Raw genomic sequence first — 26,449 nt, 5'->3', positions numbered from 1 at the left:
ACAAACTACAAAAGACTAGGATTTCCTAGTGTTTCTTAATTTCTGGCCTTAGCAGCTTGTATCCTGAAAACCCCGTGGGTCTTTTTTTACCTCTTTCTCCATATATAAGAAATGGGGAGGAGGGTGGCAGACGCAACTCCTTCAGGACATGGTGTGTTACACTGGACTTAACAGTATTCCCAGAGAATATTTCTGTAGCTTAGATTAATTGCTCCTTTGTGAATGCTCTCACCTCACAAGCTCTGAAGCATTAGCACAGATCCCTTTGCAAGAAACTGACTTAATAGAAGTCCTTTAATGCAAGTTAAGTTTTGGCCCATGGAACTGACTTTACCCACTGAGAGGTCAGGCACATGGGGAAGCCCTGGGCACTTTGCAAGCAGGGCAGACCACACATGTCACTTTGTACCAACATCAGAGCTGACATTCCTTCCTCCTTTTCCTCAGAAGGGGGATTGCCTTGCAATCATTGTTGATTGAGAACTAGTGAACACAGGACCAGGCAGGGTTCCTGCTTTCACGGAGTTCACAGATCCATGGACCACTCTCTTTTACAATATTGAATTCTATTTTTTATTTTAAGATATCCTTGGCAAACAGCAGTGGTTGAACTATGTATCTTGCAGTTGAGCAGAACACCAGCAAGTATGTCTCTAAGTTTTTGTTTTCAAAGGTTTTCTGGAATTTGGATCTGGTGTTGCGGCTTGAAAGCTAGAAAGCACGTGCACACATATGTGTGCATGTGTGTGTGCTGGGGGTAAGGGAACGTGCCTTAGTTAATGCACATGGGCAAAGGGCCAAATCCACATCCTATGAATGCTGCGAAGGTTCCTGCCATTATAGAGGTTGCCTTCACAACACAATGATTCCCAAAGGACCCCTGCTGTTGTGGCTGGAAGTTCAGTGTTCCTTGTCCCATTGTTGTTTTGGAGCCCCTGCTGGGTGCTATGCTTTCTTTGGCCCATCATGTCACGATGGCCAGGCTCACACATTGTACTATATAACCTTGCCTCTGTTATCCCTGAGATTATTCCAGGAATCAGATTTGTCAAAGCCATTCTCTCTCGAACCTCTAATTCTCACCCCATTTATTCTCCAACCTAGCCTCTGGCTCTGTCTCCTCGGTACTGAGTTCTGCCCAAAGCTGACCATCCTTGGAGAATTTTATAGCTTAATCATTTCCTTTGTGACAATTTCCTGGCAAGCGTGGGAGTAGATGTCTACGCTGTTTGTGAACGGGTAGAAACGAAGAGCGCATTTACTTGAAACACTACTAGAACTTCTATCTGCCCCACCCATTTCTCCCGCTGAAGAAAAGAGAGGCAGGAGTAGAATTTAAAATTAAAAATAAAAAAAAGAGAGGTTAAAGAGTTAAAATAGTGAAAGAAAACTCTTTCGAAACTCAATAAATAAAAGGTTGCTACATCGCAGCCTCGTCTGTCCCACCTTCCTGACGGTTGGATCCCTGCTGGTTCTCAGTCCTTACGAAGACCCCACGGCCCACATTCCTCAAGTAGCCCCACATTTTTATTCCGTTTCACTGTGTCTCTGGGATCAGACTTCAGTTTGGAATGTATGGTTGCTGTGGCTACAGCACATGCTTAACTTTAATATGGATGCAATTTTAATAAATATTTGTATTTTTATGAAATGCACACACACACATATGCACATAATTCACAGACAACCAAATCCTCGGGGAAAGCTCCACCATCTGCTCATCAAGGTCAAGTGTTATTGGGAGCACAGAGTAGCCAACTGTAACATTTCATTTCAGAGGATTTCCGAGTGGTTGGAATAAACACAAATTAGACAATACAAAACTCTTACCGTATATTGGTCTTGGAACTTAAGGACTGAAAGAGCTAATACATAGGGAGCTAGACCACACATCAAGGGCCGCTAAATCCACAGTAGCAACAACAATGATAAACAACGCCATAAGATTATGAAAATCTATTCTATGATGCACAGGGAAGTACCTGGTTAAAGCTGTTAAATATAATACACGACAGTCGGGATCTGTTTCCAGTACAATATATCACATTCATATCACCTTATGTCACATTTGGCAAGTGATGCATATAAAAATATATATTTTTTTGCCTTCAAAAAGTGGAACATACCAAAAGATAAGGCTTTTCCGATAAACGGTAAAAAATGTAACTAGCAGTTGGATCTGCTTAGATCTGATAAAGCATGGCTATCCCATTTGCTCTGCCTGCTCCCTCCCCTGAGCTCAAAACTTCACGTGCACCAGCATGTGTGTGTGTTTAGCATCAGGAGAATTATATCTCCTTCCATGAATTTCTTGTAAATATTATTATCCACTTGAAAGCATCCTGATGTTACAATTTCCTCCCAATCTCTTCCTACTGCCTTTCTAAAAAAATGTTCTCTTGTAACTAAGAAAATACCAAGAAAATGATTTATTTCAGTTTCTGTTTTTGAGCCATTTTTATATTCTCCATGTTGCAGTATCAGAATAATTATGTTAACATGGAAATTTTTAAAATGTGGTTCTTAATTGTTTTTCTCTATATTTTTCTTTTTTCCTGTGTCTTTCCTTCTTTCCTCCCTTCCTTCTGAGAGTTCACTGAAGTATTTCCTGGGTACTAGCCTTGTGCTTATTATTTTAATCAAAGCTTATTTTTGTGCCCAACGTGTGAAAAGTAAAAATGTCTCTTTGAAATGCTATTTTACAATATAGACAGGGAAGTTGGGCCTCCAGGGACTTGAGTCTCACTTAAATACTGTACACATTTAGTATCACACAAGAGGTGGGGGCTGGGGCAGCAAATAAACTTAACAATTACGTTTAGTCTGTCTTTATGAAAGAAAGCTTCTTTTCCCTAATGAAAGACGCTCTTCAGCATCTGCTCCAGGAAGCCTGCAGAGAAAACATTTTACCCACGGCTTTGAAAGGATTTTTTTTTTCCGAGCATATCCACTGTCCTTTAAAGAAGTCACATAGGTCGTTTTTCCTGTTCTTAGTTGAGCAAGGAGTAAGCACTGGATGTGTTTTCCAGGGATGAGCTGGTTGCTTCTGGGGTGGAAACATTGTACGTTCCTGAAAAACAGAACAGCAGCTCAGGCTTACGTGCAAGACTTCACGATCACTGTGGCGTGCCCCTCTCGTGATGTGGCCCCGAGGGGGGCTCTCCCTTGAGAGCCAGGTAAGCTCGGCCACTCCTAGAAACAAACCCATGCCTGCCCCGCTCCCAAGACCCAGAAGGGCCAGAGAACAAACAAAGCCGTTGTTCTCAAGCATGCGTGGCAGCCGACAAGACAAGCACTAACTACTTCCCATCAAACCAGCAGCCGGATTTCTACATAGGACAGGGAGAACGTGAACACGGGCAGCCCTCCACATGCCACCACATGCACGGGCCTGGGGACGTCGGCGTGAGGGAAGCTCCCTGGTCCCCTTGGGTGGGCGTGACTTGGGGGAAGCTCCTGGGAGGGGCCCAGAGGCTGAGCTGGAAGGTGAGGGGAGGAAAGGGGGAAAAGGAAAGAAAGGAGTACAATACAAGGGAAGAAAAGGCAGGACCGGGAAAGAAGCAGAGGTCAAGGGATGCCAACAAAGGTGCAGTGGGGTGGGGGGGGTGGGCAGCCACGGTGCAACCCCAGGGGCCGGTGTCAGCAGGAGGCAGGGACTGAGCATGGGGCAAGTGGGGGCGGGGTGCTGGGCAAGGAAGGGACACAGTGCCCACCCTACCATCAGATTGGTGAGCTGCCACTGCTAACAAGGTTTCCATCACTGCCTGGGGGGCCCTTTGGGGCTGCTGACAACATAAACCAAAGTTACAGTGATTATGGGACCTCAAGCAGGCCAACACGGAGCCTCATTAACAACCCTCGAGAGGCCGTCAAATGGCAGTGACTGGGAATCTCAGGCCTTGGGACCTCAGGAGCAGAGCCCTAACTCCATCTTCAACTGGACTGACTCTGAAGCAAAGAACCCATTTTATTGCCCTTAGATTTCATAATTCTGATTCCGTAGACTCCTTTTGTAGAGTTTTCACTTGGATGCAAATGGTCAGCACATTCTAGTGACATGCCGGCCAAGTGCAATGGTGGTACTGTACCCTGAAGGTTGGATCATTTCACAGCAGGCCCAAGCAGGGACGTTCCAAGGCAAAAAGATAGACCCTCCACTTTCATGAGTAATGCATCAAATCAAAGCCCCAGACACCAAGTCCTCTGGAGTTTTAACAACTGATAGGCATTCTCCGAATTTGATTTTATAGGAAAAGCCTCATTCTGGAATATTGACACATTTCTAGATTCTGCCTTTGTGAGATTTGTTCATTGTCAAGAAGATGGAAGCAGTTCTGGTGCTTATTTTCCTGGGCGTGGAGGGATGGTGGGAAGAGGTTTCAACTTGCCAGGTTAGCTGAGACCCGTTGCCCAAAGTCATTAACATTATTTATTTTATACCTCCAAGGTAGCGACTTAGCTGTGCATGTTCCTAATAGAATGGATAACTTCCGTGATTCCTCCTATATATATGCACAGTTTTATAAATATCAATGTGCACCACAAGCACACTCAAAAAAAAAAAAAAGAAAAAGGAAAGAAAAAAAAAGGGGGGGAACCCATAGCATGTGATCTTATAGTAGAGCTTTCTAAATCTATTTTTTGCTACACCTTAACCCATAAACATGACTTTCCTATTCCTATTTAACTTGAATAGCAAAGAGGGCGCCTGGGTGGCTCAGTTGGTTAAGCATCTGCCTTCGGCTCAGGTCATGATCTCAGGGTCCTGGGATCGAGTCCTGCAGCGGGGAGCCTGCTTCTCCCTCTGCCTGCTGCTCCCTCCCTGCTTGTATACTCTCTCTCTGTCTCTCTCAAAAGTAAATAAATAAAATCTAAGAAAAAAAAAAACAAACATGAATAGCAGAGAACTCTGTGTTTGACAAAACCAGCAATTTACAGTTCTCATTTTTGTAGTTGATACAGTTTTGATAGACAGCTCTCTGCAGGCTTGTCTAGATTCTCCAAATCTTATCCTTAAGTTATTATTAGTTGCCCACCAAAGGCAGTTGCCCTCTGTACCAGCCTCCTGGTGGCTTGGGAAAATGTAAGCAAGCTCCTGTATTTGACCTCTGCCCCAAATGAGGCTCTTGCTGGTAAATGCCTTAAAGGGGGGAGTGGGAAGGTAGGGGTGTGAGATCCCCCATCAGGGCAAATCTGTTTGAGTCAACCCAAGGTAAGTGCACTAGGACGGACCTAGAAGTCACTACGTACCTGTTTTACCAAACAAATTGTTAAATCTTCTTGATATTGGAGAACTCATAGAAAATACGGGTGTTGATGAACCTAGGGATGTTGACTAAAAAAGAAAAGAAAGACAGTTACAAAGCAAATGTTAAACCAAAGTCCTGTTTTTTTGTAGGATGACACATTTGCTGCCCTCTAGTCACTGCCTGCATCTCTCAGTCCACTTGAAAGTGGGAGCCTGGTGGAGCGTGAATTTCTACTTCAAACAAATCAAGTAGGAGAGTCACTTTGAAACACTGGACTCACATCAGATTTAGGAAAATAACTTTCAAATACATGTTTTACTGTTCAATAGGGTTTGGTATCTTCTGACATGTGACGACAGTCAAATACGTTTGAGTGCAATAGTTATTTTCCAAAATGAACTACAGAAAATCTATTCATCGTTATTCCTCACGTTGTATTCTCTAGTGCCTTAAATTTCCCCAGAAGATTTCTTTTTTCCCCTTGAATTTTGGTTTTTGGCCTCCGATTGGTATTATCTGTGCTATCTGATCCCTATTTAAAGATGTGGGACAGCATCTTAATGGAAGTTCTGTGGCTGACTTTAATAGGCAGAATCGGGTACAAAGCAAAAACAGTGGAAGAGAGGGGTTTTCAAAAATCTCTACAAAAGAAAGACTGACCTTTGAGTGCTGCGAAGACCATCTTGACAGTGAAAACTTCTTTAGCAACGCTTCCTGGACCTACAATTGTTTAAAAGAAGCCATCGTAAGTTCAATATGCCGCAATCACTGTCGACTTTTCTAGAAGCATGAAACTGTCATTGTTCTTACCTTCTGATCCCAGAGGCAGCCAAAGAGTAAAATGAATAATCCCTGAAAAAAAGAATTGGGAAGAAGGACATTTTATTCATATTCTATTGCCCAGCAAACCAAGAAATATCGTCAACCAGGCATTGAATTTGTACTACCTCTCCCATATCTGTATTTATGGAATGAGTCCAGGGGATAATAATGTTAAAAGGAATGCAGTAGGTCCACACCAGGGGACCTTAAATGTTATCATGTGAGAAGGATATTATTCTATTTCCTTATCCTTGCCTCCTCGTGGACTGGAGGGCCTGCTGGTTGAGCTGTTGAATGCACCTTTTCTGTCTACAGTAGTGCTCACGTCATTGTGATGAGAACCTGGGGCCTGGGGTGAAATAATCAGTCCCTTGTAGGCAAGTCACGCTATACACTTCATTAGGTATGAGCCTTATAGTTTGAAGCCATGGACCCAGTAGCAGAAGTTAGGATTTGTGTGGCCTTGGCATGAGCATCTGGGACCGTGTCTCAATTTCTCCTCCTTGCCAGTTTATGGGAGCCCATGCTTACCACCCACCTGCTGGCTGAATCAGAATTAAGCATTCCCTTCCTTGCTGCCTGTACCTCTGCTAAAGCTCTTCTAACAATGTGGCTTGTATTATAGTTCGTTATGTGCTACAAGAGAACAATGAGTGTGTCTTTTTCATTTTAGTAAAATAGAGCAGAATGTCTACCTTACGTAGGGCATTCTTTCTCTCATTCTTCAGCAAATGTTTCTAGAGAACATACTATGTGGTTCATGGCATTCATTTTATTTACCAGACGGTTATCGAGCACCTACTCTGTGCCAAAGTCTTTTTTAGGCACTATTAGGGATAGAGTGGTAAAGAAGACAAATGCTATCCCTGAATTCACAAAGATAGAGCTCATTTAATGCTTGTGGAAATTAAGTGGAGAAATGATGTGGTTTAATAGTGGTATTTTCATTTAGGAGATAATAAGTGGCATCATGATAATGTTGGGTAAATAGCAAAATCCTGTGTAGGGAAGGGACTTTCCTCTTACTTGTATTATCAGGGCCTTTCAAAGTGACTCATGCATGCAGCTAAATTATAATGCAGGTGATAAGAGGTATGAGGTTCCATGGGAGCAGAGGAATGTGTCCCTTCTATCTCACTGAGTTCTTGTAATTCCCCCTCTTTAGGGCTAGGGCCTCCTCTGAACTAAAATCCTTCCCCATTCCTACCCCTGTTTGTGTTTCTATCATTAATTTTTCCCACCAGTTCAGATACTTCCTGAGAACCCTGCCCTGCAGAACTTACCTGAAAGGCATTGAGTAGTGTAAATATAATATGGAACACAGCATTGCTTCCTTGGAACACAGTGGCAAGGCCAAAACCCCAGGTGAGCCCCAAGAGTGGCGTGAGGACCCCAATGCTCTTGCTGATCTGAAACAGGCTACTCTTCTCCTGCTTGCTTGGCTTGTCTCCAATGGAAGGTCTCAGGATCTTGGAGATGACCACAACTGTGATGGTCATGTTCACTACCACAATGATCAGTGCTGGGATGACGAAGGCCAGCAGGGCCTTGGTATCCTCCCAGTTGAGCCAGCAGGCATTCTTCCTGGTGTAGACTTCTTGGGGCTGGGTGGCCCCTACTGTGATGACTGAGATGACAAGAGGGCAGCCATAGCCAAGAGAAAATGCAATAGTCTTCTGAATGGACTTGCTTGTGTCATGCAGGATGAAAACCAGGCGGTAGAAGAGCATGAGGCCCAGAGTCAGCATCCAGAAAAAGACGCTGAGGTAGAAGAAGTGGATGAAGAAGGTGGCGGCCACACAGGCTGTCTCGTTGAGAGGGTAAAAATGGTCGTGGATGGCAGCGGCCACAATGAACCAGATGTCAGCCACCAGAAGGGAGGCGGCAATGTTCACTATGCAGATGTGGCGCATATAGGAAGTCCGATTCTTGGTTACTGATTTCCACACCACGGCTTCCACCACTAGGCAGGCTGCTAAGCTCAAGATGGAAAAGCACAACCCAATGTAGGAAATGATATCCAGTAGTATTTCCAGGAGGGAACCAGGGTATGGAGAGTCAGGGGACATGAGGATGGAGAACGATGTGAGGTGGTCACAGATGCAGGAGACACTGTCCCCATCGACTCTGTTCACATAACACCCACTACTATCCCACCCCCCTGTGTAGTTGGCAAGGTTGAAATTCCAGAAGACACACTGTGGTACTCCACCTGAAGGGTTGATGTTCTTAAAAGTCATCGAAATCCGGAATGGCAGGGTTATATTGTGGCTGACAGTAGTTGTCATCACTAAGCTGTTTGCAACGTTCTTTACTTGCCCATCCTGAGTGAGGATGGTTTTGAGAGTTGGGAAAGCGACAGTGACAACAGACGAACCCCACTGCAGGCTTCCCAGCTCGCACTTGTCAATGGCCACATTGCCCCAGAGGTCCGAGTCCGAGAAAACAAAGTTCTGTTTGTAGGTTTTTGGAGGGCCAGGTTTTATTACCATGCTCCTCATCTGCACATTCGTTTGGTTGATAGACAAAAAAGTGCTATCTTCAGACTGTAATGCTCGGGAAAATCTTTCTACTGAATCCAGGAGCTGTGAGCTCTGGTTGGTCTGTTGCTGTTGGAACACCTTCCAGGTACTCAACATGGGCTTGCTGAGGATGGTGTTAACCGTAGAGAGAACGTTCTGTAATTGACATGGCATGGGGTCAAACCAACCAAATTCTTTCAATCATAAAAGAGAGAAAAAGTAACATCTCCATGGAAACTGGTTGCATGGATAAGAGGAAAAGAGAAGAGAAAAATGAGGCATCACAGGCTATGGGGATCTGTGTCCCTCCTTCTTACGGCAGGGAGTTAGCAGAGGATGCATCCCCAAGGCTACGAGACCTCATCAAACACTGACCAAGTCCTGCGCCCCCCCCACCCCCACCGCCAAGGCCAATTCAGCAGGCTGGTAGAGATATGTACTCACTGTTTTATTTTATTTTAAATCTCAAGCCTGTAAAGAGTGATACTTCACCAGCAAGGGTGAAGTTGTTTCAAAAGACCCTCTCTAATGCTGAACACCAAATTGCTGGCAAAGGCATCATTCCTTTTTTTTCTTTTTGCTAAACATTTTGATTTTCTCTCCCATAAACTTGGGCTTCTCATTTTCCATCTGGGCTTTCTCTCATTGTAATTTCTTTGCCCTCCTTTGCCTTGTTCTGTTCAATCTGAAACTATGAGCCTTGTAGTTTCTTGAATGGTGGTCCCCAAAAGAACATGTCCTAATACCCAGACCCTGTGAATGTGACCTTATTTTGAGAAAAGGTCTTTGTAGTTGTAATTAAGTTAAGGATCTTGAGAGGAAATCATCCCAGATTACCTAGGTGGGCCCTAAATCCAATGTCAAGTATCCTTGTGAAGGACAGAAGAGGAGAAGATAAATGGAGAGGAGGAGACCACGTGAAGACAAAGGCAGAGGGTGTACTGAGGCAGCCACAAGCCAAAGAGTGCTAGAACTACATGGAGCTGGACGAGGCAGAGAAAGTCTCCCCTGGAGACTTGGGAAGGAACGTGGTCTGGCAGACACCTTGATTTCAGACTTCTAGCTTTGAGAACCATGAGAGAATAAGTTCCTGTCATGGTAAGCCACCCACAGTATGGGAATCTGTTACACTCGCCATAGGAGGTCCACATAACCTCCTTGGACCCTTGTTCCCCAAGCTGCTTGCCAGGAGCCTCTGCCTGTGTTTGGCCACTGGGAAGCACTGGCAGGAGATGAGAGGGTAGGAGAAGAAAGAAGTTGAAATATATTTTCCTATGACCCACCGCAGTCATCCCCTCACCCCCTATACCCAGATACCATCTTCAGCACATCTTTGGTGATAGTTCTGTTGCTCCTGCTAGCAATCCCTCCTCCAAGGGTTCATTCTCCCTCTGCTGTAGGTACATTCTTTCCTCTCCTTTCCCCTTTAGTCCTCAGGGTAGTACTGGCTGCTATTTTTTTTTTTTCTTTTTTATCCCTGGCTTGACCTCTGTAAATATCCTTTCATTAAAGTCTCATCATTTGAACTCTTCATTTGAATTCTGGGTGACTCCTCTCAGAACGCTGAGTGCCTCAGAGTTCGTGGTTAGTGCTAGACCACTGAGAATCCCACCTTATACATAATAATCTGAAAACCTTTTGTTCCTGGTTTTCTTAGAAAGCAGGTAAGAATACATTCTACTTTAATGAAGAAACTAAGACGGAGATTCACTAAATAAATCTTTTTAAGATCCCCAAATGAATATTAGAAACACCCCCGTGACCTTAAAAGCCATAGCTAACAAAGCACAAAGCATGCTATGTGACCCTAAAATCCAGAGTATTGCTCTAGAGAAGACAAAGAAGGAGCTGCAATGGGGACGAGTTGCGTTTCTTGACTACAAGTCCCAACGGGTGAAAAGAGGAGACCCAAAGCTCCTGTAAGGTCTAAACCAACTCACCGTCATCATTTCTGAATTCACTTGGGTTGGAACTGTTGAGAGCAAATCCAGGATGTTAATGATGGCTCCCAGGCTCCCAGGAAATGAGCTGACTTCATGTTTCACCTTGCCTGTGCTGACAGAAAGATCCTTCAGGTATGTGGGGAGCTTCGTATCCTGACAGGGGCTCTTGATCAAATCCTAGGAAAACAAAAGCCAACACAAACAGACAAACAAAAAACTTGCCAGTCAGTCCCGTCATCAAATCCTGTTGATCTACCCATGATGAAAATTTCTTACATCTGTGGTTTCTTTTTTTTCTCCACTCCTATAAATATATCCTATAAGATAACTTATCTCTTCATTTAATCTGTGTGCTATTCAGGATAGAATAAGACCTCACAGGTAGAAGGGGAATAGTAAAACACATATCAATCTGATGGCTAAAGGAAAAGGAAAGGAGATGTGATTCCTAGAGAACTAGATTAAAATTGAGTAAAATTATCCCTTGATGGTCTGTATGGAAGCACAGTTGCTACTCTGCTTTTTCTCATCACTTACTTTGCTGACCCTTAGAAGGGTGACTCTCCATCCCAATTTTCCTGGCACAGTTCTGCTTTATATCTGCTGGCCCAGTGACATTATTACTAGCACCCTCTTTTATTTTCAAAATGTGTCCTGGTTTGGATGGTAAATTATATGGACACCCTATCTATAATGATCCCACTTCTGTTTCCTAATTATCTAATCCCCACTTAAAATTAGAGAATGATCTCCAATTCGACCTCCTCCATAAAGAACTTTGATGAGTATTCCGACACATTGGAGTTTCTTCCTCTGACTGCCTAAATGTTTGTTGTTATTTTTTTTTTAAAGATTTATTTATTTATCTTAGAGAGAGAGAGAGAGAGCACGAGCTGGAGGGGCAAAGGGAGAGAGAGAATCTCAAGCAGCCTCTTGCTCAGCGTGGAGCCCAATGTGGGGCTCAGTCTTACGACCCTGAGATCAGGGCCAGAGCCAAAACCAAGAGTCAGATGCTTAATGGACTGCGCCACCCAGACGCCCCTGTAAGTGTTTGTTATTTAACATACTTTACATTTATGACATTTCTACCAATGTCAGCTTGTGTTTTAATTTCAATATCTCTCCAATTAAATTATAAGCTCCTTAGCAATTTGAAACATGTTATATTCCATCTGATATAGTATAATGCCTAAAACAGTATAAGTCATAAATTGGCACATAGTAGGTATTCAATAAATATATGTTGAATGGATAAATCTGATAGACCAACAGGCCCCGTTCCCACTGAAAATGTATCGAGGTATCTAGAGCTGGGACCAGGGCCCAACGTTGAGTTCAAATTATAGTATTTCTATCTTTCTCAATTAGGAAAATTCATATCACTGATGCATCCTCATCAAGGTCCAACTCAGAGGCCAAGTTTTTCAAGCAGAGCTTCCTGATTATCCTAAGCAAAATCAATGTGTATAGAACTACCCAACTGGATTATGTCCTCTAGCAACTACAATAATGCTTTGTACCTAGTAGGTATCTTAATGAATTTAGTGTAAGACAAGAGGAGAGACAGAAGATAATTAGATGAGACACAAATCAATATCACTCCTTTTCCTTAATTCTTCTTCCAAGGGTGAGAGTATTTGGAACCACTTGTCTAACAATGTCATTAACTATAAGTCTACCAGTTGCCTCTTCAGTATTTATTTATTATAACTCATGGCATTTTAGGAGTCCCTACTCTCGACAACTTAAGTATGAGGTAACATTTATTTATTTTCCCACGAAGAAAAGAAAGGAATTCTCCCCTAGTACGTGGCAGGAACCTCTCTTCTAGGTAAGAGAGGCAGGCTAGTACCATCATTTATAACTAAAGGTTCCCTCTAAAGATGGAAGAAATCTCAGACCTATGGAAGCATAAAGCCCAAGCATATATATATTTTTTTTTGCACTGGTGAACCGTATTTTTTATGTATCTCCTCCTTCTGAAAAGATTAGAGCTACTTGCGTGATATCCAGATTATTCAAAGGAGAGTGGTAAGAGAAGATAATTCCACCTGCACCTTGGAGGTAATAGAAACAAGGCACTGAGAAGTCAAGGTCAAGGTATACAGCTGGTCCCAGAGTAGAATACATATTTTGTTGTCTCCACATTTGTACTTAAGTAAAATGTAAAGCATTTCTAGGATTGCGTCTTCTTTGGAAATAAATAAATAAAAGTAGCTTTGGGAGCAACACAAACCAGCCTGAGGCCCATTTGCTGAAAAATATGGATAAGCTAGACCCACCTCCCCACCAAGAGCTCGGAGTCAAAGATTTAAGGATCACCTTGGCCAGCTGGAGCAGACTATTTATTGGGGCAGAGATGCAGTCATTTTTCTTCACCTCCCAGTGGGAGCCTACACATTTGTAAGTCATGATCCCGCCAGTGGGACCTCCAGGGCTGCTGGGTACGTTTGAGAACTGGCATAGTTTCTGGATGACTTTCCCAGGCTCCCCAACACCTATTGTGGGATCTCGGCACATGATCTTCTCTCCTGCATTGGAAACACGGAAATAAAAGGGACAATTTGAAAGGAGGAGAAAAGATAGTCAGAATAGGGTCTGGCCTAGCTGTTTGTTGCTGTTTGAATTTATTTTTCTCTTTAGTTTCTGTGCCCTTTTCAGAGTTACCCACTTTCTTTATTTCACGCCTGATTTTCCAAAGCCCCTTTTAGTGCTTTTGACACAAATCTGACTTTCACCTGCACTTGCTTTTCCTAACAGAATTTATTTCCTCTATGCCTCATCCCCACCTCTAATCCCTGAGAATATTCTCTCTGCTGCTGCCTGTAAAATCTAACCCACAGAAAAAATCACGAGAGTTTAATGTGTGCTCAGCCAGATAAGAGATAATCAGGTTACCAGGAATCTCAGGGACAAAATGCCTTAATCCAAGGGATTCTCAACTCCAGCATATTTGAATCACCTGGGGAGCTCAGAAAATACCAATGTCCTGGTTTACTCCAGCCCCAACAAATAAGAACCTCTCGGGGCTGGGATTTAGGCATTGGCTGTGTTTCTAACTTTCCCCAGTGATTCCAGCATGCAGCCAAGGTTGAGAAGCACTGCCTTAATTCACACATATAATTAATAATGGGAATTCCAGGTACCCATGACCTGAATATTCTAAGCAATATTTGTAAATGTTTGTTCCTTCTGGCTTCCCTTAGAGGTGACTCTATTTCATGTCTATTCAAGACCAGATCTGAATGGGAAAATGACATTTGTTGCAGAATCTCTGATCTTCCGGGGACCTTGATTCTCTGGTGATAAGATCCCTTTCTCACCAACTTACAAATTTAACATTAATTGAGTTCTCAATCATTGTATAAAATCTTGAAGTACGTAAGTAATTTCTTACTAGGAAAAGGAAGAGGAATCAGACCTCGTATGAGGAAAGAGAAGAACAAAGATAAATGGGTGAAGATAGCGGCGTGAGGGACAGTGAAGAAGTGGTCTTGGCTGCCTCCAGAAGAGGTGTTCTTTGTAGGGTCAGGGGACAGTAACTCAGAGAGACAAGGAACTCTAAATTGCTTCCTACCTTGGTGTCCAGGGCTCAGTTACCAACACATATTCTCATATACCACAAATCATCCAGTAAACCCAAACATGAGTTGTGATAGAGCCATGAATCCTTCGGATATCAGAGGTCCTATTACAGACAAGATTTCTGGAGGAGGGGTTTGCTTCTGGTGGAAGCCCAGGACCACCCTTTATTCACTTGCCTCTCTGCTGCTCCTGAGGAGAGCTCTTGGTCCTGGGCTATTACAGAAAGGGCCATAAACCATGACCTCCTACCTTGAAAATATTATGCGGGGGGATATTGGCTCAGTCATGACAAAGGATGGGAAAGATGGTTGCCTACTTTTTAGATTGATTCTTTTCATGTAGCCCTGTCTAGTGGGGACACCCTTCCTTGGCTGAAACCTCAAAGGGGTCTCAGCCTCACAAAGACACTATGCACTGCCCAGTCCAGTGCTTTGCCTCCCAGACTCCTCAGAAATAGGGTTTCATCCACAAGACTTTCTTGATTACTTCCTCCTCACTATCACCAGCAGAGTGAAACCCGGCAGCCTCTTCTGCCTGCCCACACGGTCTCTAGTTCAGCCCTTACCACATTAGATGTGATCACATTTTTTATCACACCCATCTTTCCCCTACACCTGAGGCTAATCCCCATGGCTTAGCTGTTGTTGTTGTTGTTGTTGTTTTCCAGACCCTCTACCCTTAGCCCAAGGCTTGCCACATGAAGGTGCTCAACATCTATTTATTGAAGGGATGCATGAGGGAGTGAATGAATAAATGAATCCCTGCTCATGACTATCACATTTTAAAAAAAATTCAAATGCTCTTACCAGGAACCAGGTTAAGCTTCATAGATGAGCTCCGGACTGAATTATTAGCAGCATTGGTAAAGTGACAAAATATGTCCAGCTTTTTTGGACACCTGGAAACTGAGCTTGCCATGAAATTGTATTTGTAACACACTTGCTTTCCTTTAACTTCTTTTTCTGAGATAGAATTATTAAAAGAATCAAGTCACAAGATGAGTCTCCAAAGCACACATTTTGTTAAACTGATCCACTATGGATAATGTGTCCAAACTTTTCCAAGGCATGTGCCACATTCATTTCTGATGTGGTTTTAAAAATGTCCCAGCCAAGAAGTAAGTCAGCCCACACTTAGAGAGAAGGTACCTGGTCCTATTTATCATCGTATCTCCCAATGCCTAGCTCAGTATTTGGCACATACAGAGCACTGAATGCATGCATGTTAAACATGGAATGTTGAAATGCTTAAATACTCCAGTACTGGGATGGATTCTATATCCTCCTATCACCCAGCCTTCTCTAAATCCTCATCTCTACTGGCTCCTGCTTTTCTGAACTTCCAGTGTTCTTTTGATCTGCATTGCTCATTTTGGAAACTTAACATTACGTGAATCATCCTTTATGACATGAGCCCTTCCAGCTAGATAGTAATACATGTGCCCCAACTCTTGTGTCCCCTTTTCATTGCCTACTATGGTGTTTTGCATTGAGTGTGTCCCCACAAATGGTTGTTCAAAGAATGAATAAGCTTGTAAATCCCTCATGAAGGTGTCTCTGTGTTGAGATTTGGAGTTGTGAGCTCATATTAGGTTCACCTTAATCTGTAGGAATCCTGAGGTATCTGGATTGAGGGTACATTCTACCTTAGAGGATTCGAATTTTTTTTTTTTTTTTTTTTTGGCCAGGTACCATTGGGTGTTACTCATGGACCATTTTACGTTAGTTACTCCTCAGCTTGGAGTCCCGGGCCATGGAGGCAATATAAATTCAAACCCAAACCTGAGTGAGGGCAGGACAGTTGTAATTCTCCGGGGAAATTTTTGTCCACCTGGAGATGAGGCCAAGCTCTTAACTCTGGCAGACAAATTTTGTTTTTCTACTTATCCTCTTCCTGAGTGAGCATGTCACCCTTTGAGGGTCCTGACATTGTGCTGGTGACATGGGGTGCCTTAATCACTGCATAGGGAACAAGGCCTTTCTTTCATGCCCTTCAGAGCCTTAAAACCCAAGGTTCTGGGACGCCTGGTGGCTCAGTGAGGTAAGCATCTGACTTTGGCTCAGGTCATGATCCCGGGGTCCTGGGCGCGAATCCCATGTCAGGCTCCCTGCTCAGCCGGGAGTCTGCTTCTCCCTCTTCCTCTGCCCCTCCCCCTGCTTGTGCTCTCTCTCTAGCTCTCTCACAAATAAATGAATAAAATCTTTAGGAAAAAAACCCCAAGGTTCTGGGTTTCTCATACAGGTTGATGCCCTCAGAGAAGCCCCAGCAGTAGCTAAAGCATTTCTATTTTTCTTTTTCTTTATGTTTTTGGCCCTTGGGTATTTCTCTCACTTTCTTGGATGCTCAGCTGTGCATTTAAAAGGATTTCTGTGGTGTTTTTATAGCATGCTGATTCATAGCACAGAGGGAGGGACCACCAGAATACCTGATATACTGAGGAAGCAGAAGGCCTGTGGAGATGTCTTAACACTGTCTTCGACAGCTTCCACTAAAACCCATGGGCTCCACCCTCACAGACCCTCAAATTCTGCCACAAACCCACAAGCCACGGGCCACATAACAAAACAGAAGATAATAAAAGTTCATGAGGTTCCCTCTGTTACATTCCCTCTCTGATGCAATCCTCATGTCTGTTTACCGCTGTTTTAAGACTCCACATGAATGAAATATGTCCTCACAATACAGCAATTAGTGTCTTACCGGCAAGAAAGGATAAGGAATCCATTTGGAAAGTTACTTTGTAGTCTTCATCCTCCTCAATGCAGCACCTGAAGTGATGGGAACCTTTGCATGGAACTGTAGCCTCCAGAGGATCCACCATGATGTCTGGCTCTAGGGGCAGTGGGTGAACGGTCACATCTTTCGTCGCGACGCTGTACGAATTCTTATATCTAAATATGCAATGATAGGTTCCTGTGTGGAAGGAAATAAAAATGAGATAGAATGTGATCACTGCTCCAAAAAAGCACTGGCTAGGAAGTTTAAGAAGAGGCTTACTTTTCCCTGTCAAGCATGGGCAAGGGCACATCACACCTTCTTGGACACTGGACGAGAACATGTTTGATCAACTCTCCTTCCGGGTTATCTATGTATCTGAAGGACTAACCCATTGCCTAAATATTCACTTACTTTTAAGTAAAATTAAGTGGCTTATCTAAAGTTACACAGCCTGTTAGGTGTGGAATTGTATTTCTTTCCTTTTTTTTTTTTAAATATTTATTTATTTATTTAAATAATCTCTACACCCTACGTGGGGCTTGAACTCCAGACCCCAAGATCAAGAGTTGCATGCTCTACCAGCTGAGCCAGCCAGGCATCCCAGGAATTGCATTTCAAACCAGGTTCCCAACACTTACTCCAAGGCTCTTTCATTAACCCAGGGGGGGAAATGGGAATTTTGGTGTGTGCTGGGCTGAGGAGTTCTTCGAAGACAGTTGCCAGCCAGCTGGAGCTCTGTGGTGGTGGGATGTTCCCTCACTCCATCTGTGAGTGAGTAGACATTCCGGTTCCCGGGCACCATCACACCATCAAAGCATGTGGAGGGGGTAGGCTGAAATCCTTGAGAGAGCTTCCCCTGTGGACCCCAGAGTTGGATGTCTAATGTCTGACTCCCATTTAGTAAAGTCTAAGGATGAGAGGCTGGCTGGCCTTTCTGGAGGACAGAGGAAAGGCTTCAGCAAGAGTAGCCTCTGCACCCATGCTTGGTGAGGCAGAGTAGGCTGAGCACGGTCTTTGGGTCGAGCTTCTAGAGAGGACCTTATCCCAGTGGTCTTTATGGAAGGGTCCATCAGAGGATGAGCCACCACCTGAACAGCTGCCATGGGGACAGTACAAGAAGATTATAACGGCACCTACAGTTGAGTAAGACCCTTTGACTTTCTCTACATTCCTTCTCTTTGCCCCAGCTCTGGAGGAACCAGAGCAGCAACTTAGCCAGAGGGAAAACAGGTAGAACAAGGACAGAGAACAAACCTCCTTCTGTTTCTGTTGGGAGGAATGGAAATGTAGCTTCAATATAAATAAAAGTGTAGTTAATTTAGATGAGAACGGATTTTTCTTAGTGCCCGAGTATGGGACTGTTAAAGAGTTTATGTTCCTGGAAACGTTACGGCTCCTCCTCAGTTATGGCTCCTCAGGAGGAAAGAGCAATTGGACAGAGTATGTGTAAGCCCAGCACGGGAGAAAAATACTCCATCTTCTGACTGTATGCTACCAAGTGAGGTGGTTTTAAAAATGCCCCCAGCCAAGGCCAGCCACAGAGTGACTAGTTATTTCTATACTGTTGCCTAGGCCTTATATGAACAAATAAAGACCTAGGACTCGTAGGACCTGGACTGATTAGACTTATAGTTAATGAAAGCCTTCAGAGTGGAGTGGTCAAGGGTTGGCCAGACAGTCTCCATTTCACCCTGGCTCTGCCATTTACCAGGTGTATAACCTCAGATATTTTACTTACCCTCACTGGGCCTCAGTTTCTTCACCTATAAAATGGGGACACTAATAACCCCCACTGTCCTCTAGGTTTATTGTTTTAAATGAACTAACCCACTCAAACACTTAGCATGACGCCTATCACATATGAAGGGCTCAATACATGTCAGTTATTATTGCAGCAATTCTATCAAATCCTTTTTTTCCCTCCAAATTTCTTTCCAACATGAATAACGTGTAGAGATAAATACAAAATACAAGTGTTCCTTTCTTTGGAACCAGGCATATAAATCCTTTACCTAGATTTTTTTAATATCACAACTGGGTGAAAAAGTCCTAAAAGTCTGGTAAAACTACTTTTAAAAATAATCCTCTTGGGGTGCCTGGGTGGCTTAGTTAGGTAAGTGTCCGACTCTTGGTGTCCCACTCTAGGTCGTGAGATCAAACCCGGGGTGGGCCTCCGCACTCAGCGGGGAGTCTGCTTGGGATTCTCTCTCCCATTCCCTGCCCCTCCCGCTTGTGCTCTCTCTCTCTCTCTCTAAAATAAATAAATATATCTTTAAAAATAAACAGCAAAACAATCCTCTTAACTTCATGGCAAGAGCACAGGTTCTTGAATCGGAGAACCCAGTTCCAGTCCTGACTCTGCACCTTGAGATGCAGGAGCATGGGAGCATTTGTTATTCTCTTTGAGCCTCTATTTCCACATCTGTACAATGGAGATTGCGACACCTTCCCCTAAAGAGCTCTTGCATGAAGTGTGGTGGCGCAGGCACATCCTGGGGCAGCCCCTGCAGAGATGGTCCCTCTTACAGGGTGTTCCCAGGGGCCCCGGGGCAGCATGGCAGCAGAGGGTCTGGGGTCTCGCACCTACCGTTCCATTCCCGGGTCGCGATCTTCACTCTCAGCACCGACTCTGCTCCAGCAGCAGACCTCCTCGTGGTATAAAACTTTTGGTATATTTTAATTCCAGCAGAAGTGTTCCAGTAAACCTCATCATAGTTACTCACATCGCTGATGCACTTTATGGAAAAGTTTTGTCCCTCAGAAACAGAAATTGGGTCCGGGGTTATTGTTAGGTTGGCTGAAAGAACGCACACAGAACGGACAAAAGAAAAACCAACAACAAGCACAAGGTTTAGTCTTTCTGGTGACATCGACACAGGAGTGAAATTTAAGACAGAGGCAGAGAGCATGGGCCGTCCTGACTCCACTGGTGTCAATGTGGGATGGGTACCTTGCGGCTCCTGGGCTTTCTTTGTTTCTACGCTGTTCCCGGTGGTGCTCTCAACTGTACTCATTTCCATCTCCTGCCTTGGGAACTCGTGCACTTCCCCTTTGTGGCTGGGATTATCTCCTGATGATCGGCAGGGCAGAAGGTTGCAAACTTAGGGCTGTTGACTTAACCCAAGCTCCCCTCCAACCTTTTCCGTGCCAAATGGCTCTGTTCTTGTAACAACGCCATTCTCTACTCTTTTAAAACACATTTTAAATAATACCACGTTGTATTTTAATTTCTCTCTTTCTATATCTTTTCTTCATAAACATGTGAACCCCTCAAGAGCAGGACTCTCTTTTCTGTGTCTTTGCATTCCCCAGGACTTAGCACTGACCATAGTACACAGTCAATACTTACTAAGCCGAAGAGTGATTTCTGGAACAACATTTGAAGTACAGGAATGGTAGAATGTATTGCCCAAATAATTATACCAGGACTGTCTCAGGCAGACTGGGAGGGATAGGCACCTTAACTCTAAGTCTCTCTACATTTGCTCCTCCTTATGAGAATGTCCTCATACGTTCGTGAGGAATTATTCACCAAAAATGTTAACAAGACCCTTACAAAGGTAAGAGCTTATAGGAACAGTTCACTTTTTCTGGCCTCTGCTTCTATCTTTCTACCCCTCTTTGAGCATATCATTGATTTTTCAAAATGCCATTCCCTTTTATCTCCTAGGGGTGAACAGTTTCATGCCTTGAGCCCACTGACGTCAGCCTGCTTTTCCTAACAGTGTCAAATCTTGCCCTTCGTCACAACCAATAGAAATCAGGCCTTTCCATAGTGCCCCTTAGAAGCTGGGATCCCAATGTCCAGATACAGTCCCCCGGTCGCATAAGCATGGATTGCTGTGCCCCTCCCATGGGCCTCACTGGCTGTAGGGATCTGGTGTAGAGATGCCTTTCTAAGGTTGGGTGGTTTCTGAGAGTGGAAAGGGAGAGGCTCATGGAACCCTGAATCTGCTCCTCTTGATTCTCAGACGAGGTCCAAACTACCGGACCAGTGGTTTTCAGTGAAGGCTAAACACATTTCTATGACAACCAAAAGCCCACCTAATCAATACAACTCTGAGTCGAAACCTGAATGTACAACTGCTCTCACTACAGAAAGTTGCAAATTGCTCGAAAGACCCACTAGCTCATCTATGGTGATAATGTTTTCAGGTAAGCATCATCTTGATCTTTGTAAAAACGCTAAGTCATGAGAGTAGCAAGTGTGAACAAGAGTCATCGGTAGCGTTGATATGAGCCTTTCTCCAAATTGTTCAAGGGCGTCGGATGATTGACCTGAGTAGTTCATTTTTTTGTAAGATGGGGAGAAAAACAACACGTGTGAGTGTCCCATTTTTGCAGACAGGGTGAAGTCAGAATGTTTTATTACATGAGGAGAAGAAATGACACTTTTGAAAAGAGGCCTAACTCATTCGAAAGCTTTTAGTCAAAAAGATTAAAAAACACTCAAGGCAACTGTAAAATGACCACAAAGTATCTGATTATTAAAGCTTCCTGCAGCGTTCTCTCTAGAAGAGGTGGAGTGGGAGGGGAGGGAGGGCAGAGCGGGTCTTCGCCTGCTGGTGGTGGGCCTTGCGCCAGGCTACCGGCGTGCAAGGGAGGATGGGATCACGGGAGGAAAGGGGAAAATTTGGGGCATCACCCTCGACATAAATTCAATGCTTAAACAGAACTAATCCGAGAGTGCCTTCTCAGTGCCAGGAGGACCTTCCCTTCCCTGCAGCCCTGGGTCCCCAGCCCTATCCTTCTTTCTTCTAAAGGCTTCCTCTGAATTCAAATGGGCAAGAGGGACATCCCCCTCTGTCGCCCACTTGTGATTGACCCCAGCCACGCTCCTGCTAGCTCAGGGGATTGACAGCCCTGGCTGTCAATCCCAGGGGATTGACAGCCCTGGCTTGAGGTGCAAGGCTAAAGATCGTAGTGAAGGAGTCCTTACCCACAGAGGTGAATGTCACTTCTATGTTCTTGCCGCCTCTGGCCCCATGGCTGCTGACGAACTCGCACGCATAGACAACCGTTGTTCCAGCCGACCCGCTGGGACACTGAGTCCCGTCCGCCCTGAGGGTGTACCTGCTGCAGCCGGACTCTAGGTCAGTTTCAGGGTTGCCTGCAATGACATAAGTAGTTCTTTTACTGTCACATTTGGCTGACTATTCGATTTAGGGGCAAAGAGGTCCCATCAGTGAAAAGGAGTTATTATTTAAATCCGGTTTCTTCTCTTTGGAGAGGGAGGATTGTACGGTGGTTAGGTCTGCAGACTTGGGAGCCAGGTGGCCTCGCTGCAGATCCCAAACTACCACTTACTAGCGGGGTGGGGTTGGAAAAGTCACTCAACTGCTCTGTGCTTCAGTTTCTCCACATGGAAAATGGGGACGACTAATCATAGCTATAACCCCGGATCGTAGTCAGGTCAAAGGAGTTAAGATACAGGGACACTTAGAACAGCACCTGGTTGGGCCGGCCCCTCACACAGACCATTAGTGATGGTCGCTGGGGCAGGAAAAATAAAAATAAAAAATTTTAAAAAAAAGAGAGAGAGAGAGAAGGTGTTTGGATATGATTTCAACTGCAAGGAAAAAAGATGTCAGATTATTTAAACCATTATTATTGAAAGGAGAAAGAAACCTTCTTCCTTCTTCTTCCCGTTGATGCTTACTTATCTTTTGAGGCCCAGCTTTACCGTCAAACTGATGTGCAAGACAATGAGTTTTCAGAATGAATAATATAGAGAGACGTACAGAAGAAATGATAATGCCTAGTAGAGAGGAAACCTCTAAGCCACTAAATACATTATGGAGGCTGAAGGAGGGGAGTTTTCTTTGAGAGACTAGGGAAGACTTCAGAGAGGAGCAGAGGTTTGCTCTAGGTCTTGAGAGACAGAAATGGTGGCTGGAGTGTTCTGGGGTGTGGTTGTATGTGTGAATCAGTACCCCTTGGAGGATGTGGTGTTCCAGTAGCCTGCTTCGGGAGCTGGAGCTGGGTGGGGAGGGGGAGGGTAAAAAGCCCCTAATCCCATTCACAACTCAAGTGGCTCCACTATGGCCTGCTTTGCATATCAGACTTCGGTTCTTGACCAGAGTGGTTTTGCCCTCCTGAGGGATATTTGGCATTCTTCAGAGACAGTACGGATTGTTACAAGTGGGGGTTCTACTGGTATCTAGTGAACAGAGGCCAAGGATGCCGATAAACATCCTACAATGCCCAGAACAGCTCCCCTCAGCAAAGAATTATCCAGCCCCAAATGTCACTAGTGCTGAGGCTGAGGTTTTGCTTGAAAACAGATTTGTACAGTGAAGTCAGAAAACCACTGGTTCAAACAAAAGCACAGAATCTGTGGCTTGCTGTTCAGGAGACAAACAGTGGGGGTGGGGAGAATGGGGAGGCTACATTGTTCTCTGAGGCTGACACTTGTAGGTCCAGAAAGGCTCCAAAGAGATGGTAAACTCAGAAAACAAAAGCAAGATCTCTGATTGGCAGCATTCACGGTACACTTCACTCCAGCACCCCAGCACCCCGGGGCTCTGCCCCTCAGGGTCCTGCTCTAGAAGGTACTGAATGCAGCTAGTAAATTGGTGTTGGGCTTTCTGGAGAAGAGATGACATGTGATCCCAAGTTTGCTTCTCAAGGCTAGATACTCTCCACAGAAGATTTGCCACCACACTAAGTGAGGGGATGGGTTTTAAAGGTATCATCACTATCAGGAAACAGTTCTTGTGGCAGACTCAGTGTATTCAACTCTGCCTTAAATGTTTACATTTATCATCATGGTTTTTTTTCTCCCCACAAAAGCTTTGCGAAAATGGGTACCATTATCACTATTTAACAGACGAAAGTGGGATCAGTGAGGTGACCCAGCTGGGCACGCCCGTGGCAGAGCCGTGATGTGGCTTTTCAGGACTAAGTATTGTCTTCCTGAAGAGCACTTGGCTCACGTTCTTTTTTTTTTTTTTTCTTTTGTACAATTCCGTGGGCATTCCCACAAGTAGAGGAATCACTATTTAAATATATATATATATTTTTTTTACAAATTTTATTTATTTATTTGACAGAGAGAGACACAGCGAGAGAGGGAATACAAGCAGGGGGAGTGGGAGACGGAGAAACAGGCTTCCCGCTGAGCAGGGAGCCCGATGCGGGGCTCGATCCCAGGACCTGGAACCATGACCTGAGCCGGAGGCAGACGCTTAACGACTGAGCCACCCAGGCGCCCCGAGGAATCACTATTTAAAATCGGATTTAGCCGTGGCTCATTAGGAACATGCAGAGAAACACCCAGGAGGAGAAAGAGCAAGGCTGGGGCGGGGCATCCCTAGCCCCTGTCAGGGAGATCCTGGGCCATGCACAGAAAGCCTCAGTGTCTCATGTGTACAATGAAGAGCTGGACTAAATGCATGGTCCTCACGCCCCTCTGCCCAATAAAATCTGCTGTGAAATTTAAGAAAATACGCCACCGCCTGTGATGTGGAGAACAAAGGCAAAAGAAATGCAGATAAAGGGCGCCTGGGTGGCTCAGTCATTAAGCATCTGCCTTCGGCTCAGGTCATGATCCCAGGATCCTGGGATCGAGCCCTACATCAGGCTCCCTGCTCGGCGGGAAGCCTGTTTCTCCCTCCCCCACTCCCCCTGCTTACGTTCCCTCTCTCACTGTGTCTCTCTCTGTCAAATAAATAAATAAAGTCTTAAAAAAAAAAAAAGAAAAGAAAGAAATGCAGATAAAGTTAGATTTCCATATAACCTGCAGCCCATGGACAAATACTTGAGGCAGGCAGAGTATACCCTTCCTCCAGGAACCCCCAATCTTAATGTTAATGCCTTGCTAGAGGAAAAAAACCACCTTAGCTTGACAATAGTCAGGACTCCAGGATCCTGTAAGTCTTCTCTAACATATGAAAGTCCTTTTGGAAACTTCCTTTGTCTTTCCTTCCCCCAACTCCAAAGTATATAATCAAGTGCTCCTCACAACCACAGTGCAGCAATTCCTGCCCAGGGGTCCTGTCCCCGTGCTTCAATAAAACCACATTTTAGCACCAAAAACGACTCAAGAATTCTTCCTTGGCGGTTGGCTCGCGGACCGCACTTGAAACCGCATCACCTGGAGCCCTAACGCAGAGATCCTGGCGCGGTTGCTCGAGGGTAGAGCCCTGAGAGCTGGTCTGTTTAATAAACGCGGGGGGTGACCCTCACGTGTAGCCAGGATGGAGACCAGCCTTCAGGATGCTATGGACCACTTCCAGCTGCTTCTCTACTTAGGGCTCACCTCACACCCTGAAGCCAGCCTACCTCTAGGGGCACTTCATCAAGGGACTCCAAAGCCACAGGCTGATTTCTACTCAGTAAAGAAAAACAGCCGGTCTCCCTTTATATCTGACTGATGCCCTGTTTGGCTGCAAAAAAAAACCCCAAACCAAACCCAACCAAAACAAAAGCATTTGGGACAGCACGCAGGCACACACGGTGACGTATGCTTAAACATTTCAGTGGGGTGATCAGGAAGAAAAGACACAAGTAAGGGGACCGCGGAGTTTGAAGTGTTCCCTCTCCTGTCACCCAAAGTCACAGCCAAGAGGGAACTGGCCCCCTCTTGTAGAGATTCAGTTGTTTTATGAATACTCCGCGTGATCATGGGCCACTGGAGTGCGGTAGGCAGGGCCACGAAGAAGTTTCTGAACTCATTTGGGAACTGCTCTAACCTGTGGGCAAGGAGGGAATTAAGGCTCCATTAGTTTTTATCATCACACCACATAACGGCTACAGTGAGACTATAAACTCTGCTGCTGTTAGTTTCTCCCAGTTTGTCAATGCATTTCCGTGCAGGTGAAGCTAGCTAGTCCTCCACCAGGCCGGGGAGATGCTGCACCGATAATAGTAACTATTACCACCTCTACCATTACTACTACTGATACTATTATTTCAGACCATTGCCATCTATATCATTAGCTGCTGCCCCGATGAGTTGAAACACTCCAGGAAGCCCCTCCCTATTCGAAAAAGACCACCCTCTTCACGCTAGAAATCCTACCACTGCTGGTTACCTTCTCTCTGTCTTATCCCTTGTGTTTTGAAAACGAAATGGGTCTGTTTCTGAGAGGAGGTGGTCCATTCAGTTCCTCATGCTTTGGAGTGAATTATTTTGCTAGATTGTCTCCTACTGATATGGAACAATGGGTGCTAAAGGAATCGTGGTATTTGAGAGAGAGAGAGAGAGATTCAGAGCGGGGACTGCAAGGGGAGGAGGAAGGCAAGGTGCCGAGGGCAGAGGCTAAGTTCATCAGAGAATGAACGGACGGTGCGGGTCCCCGGGCGGTGAGCCCTGTGGCAGGAAATCCATTGTTCTGTAGCCGGGTCACCTGCACTGGGCATTAGGAATGTCTGAAGCAGTGGTGGCCACAGAGAGGTCCCTGAGCATCTGTACTGCAGACTTCCTGGTTCCTCTGCCAGAGGGCTAGGCTTTCAGCTCTCGGAGCTCAAAGTACATTAAGTCAGTACCAAGGGAAATTTGCAAGGTCTTTCTCCCATCTGGCAGCTTCTCCAGGGTGCCTACACCTCCTCGTCCTGAAAAATCAAGGCAGTGACTAAATGTATCAGGTGTCAACATTTTCAAAAGTTA

General features: G+C 44.8%; 1 protein-coding gene across 1 annotated transcript in view; it reads right to left on the bottom strand.

Annotated features, from left to right (window-relative positions):
- Positions 1 to 1,814: 1,814 nt before the first annotated feature.
- ADGRF5 (adhesion G protein-coupled receptor F5) overlaps positions 1,815 to 26,449 on the bottom strand; it is a 51,532-nt gene continuing 26,897 nt past the window's right edge. Inside the window, exons 10-20 of the mRNA XM_021691915.1 lie at positions 21,779 to 21,949; positions 19,427 to 19,636; positions 16,822 to 17,034; positions 14,928 to 15,083; positions 12,859 to 13,067; positions 10,534 to 10,713; positions 7,355 to 8,749; positions 6,060 to 6,101; positions 5,910 to 5,969; positions 5,251 to 5,335; positions 1,815 to 3,070 (exon numbers count right to left, since the gene is read on the bottom strand). Coding sequence (XP_021547590.1) covers positions 2,991 to 3,070; positions 5,251 to 5,335; positions 5,910 to 5,969; positions 6,060 to 6,101; positions 7,355 to 8,749; positions 10,534 to 10,713; positions 12,859 to 13,067; positions 14,928 to 15,083; positions 16,822 to 17,034; positions 19,427 to 19,636; positions 21,779 to 21,949 — 2,801 coding nt within the window. The 3' untranslated portion in view covers positions 1,815 to 2,990. The remainder of the gene's footprint in view (positions 3,071 to 5,250; positions 5,336 to 5,909; positions 5,970 to 6,059; positions 6,102 to 7,354; positions 8,750 to 10,533; positions 10,714 to 12,858; positions 13,068 to 14,927; positions 15,084 to 16,821; positions 17,035 to 19,426; positions 19,637 to 21,778; positions 21,950 to 26,449) is intronic.

This window comes from Neomonachus schauinslandi, chromosome 8, assembly GCF_002201575.2.
Source record: "Neomonachus schauinslandi chromosome 8, ASM220157v2, whole genome shotgun sequence".
In the NCBI taxonomy this organism is placed as follows: Eukaryota; Metazoa; Chordata; class Mammalia; order Carnivora; family Phocidae; genus Neomonachus; species Neomonachus schauinslandi.
The sequence above is the reverse complement of the archived record's forward strand: the minus strand, read 5'-3'. Positions and strand labels throughout refer to the sequence as shown.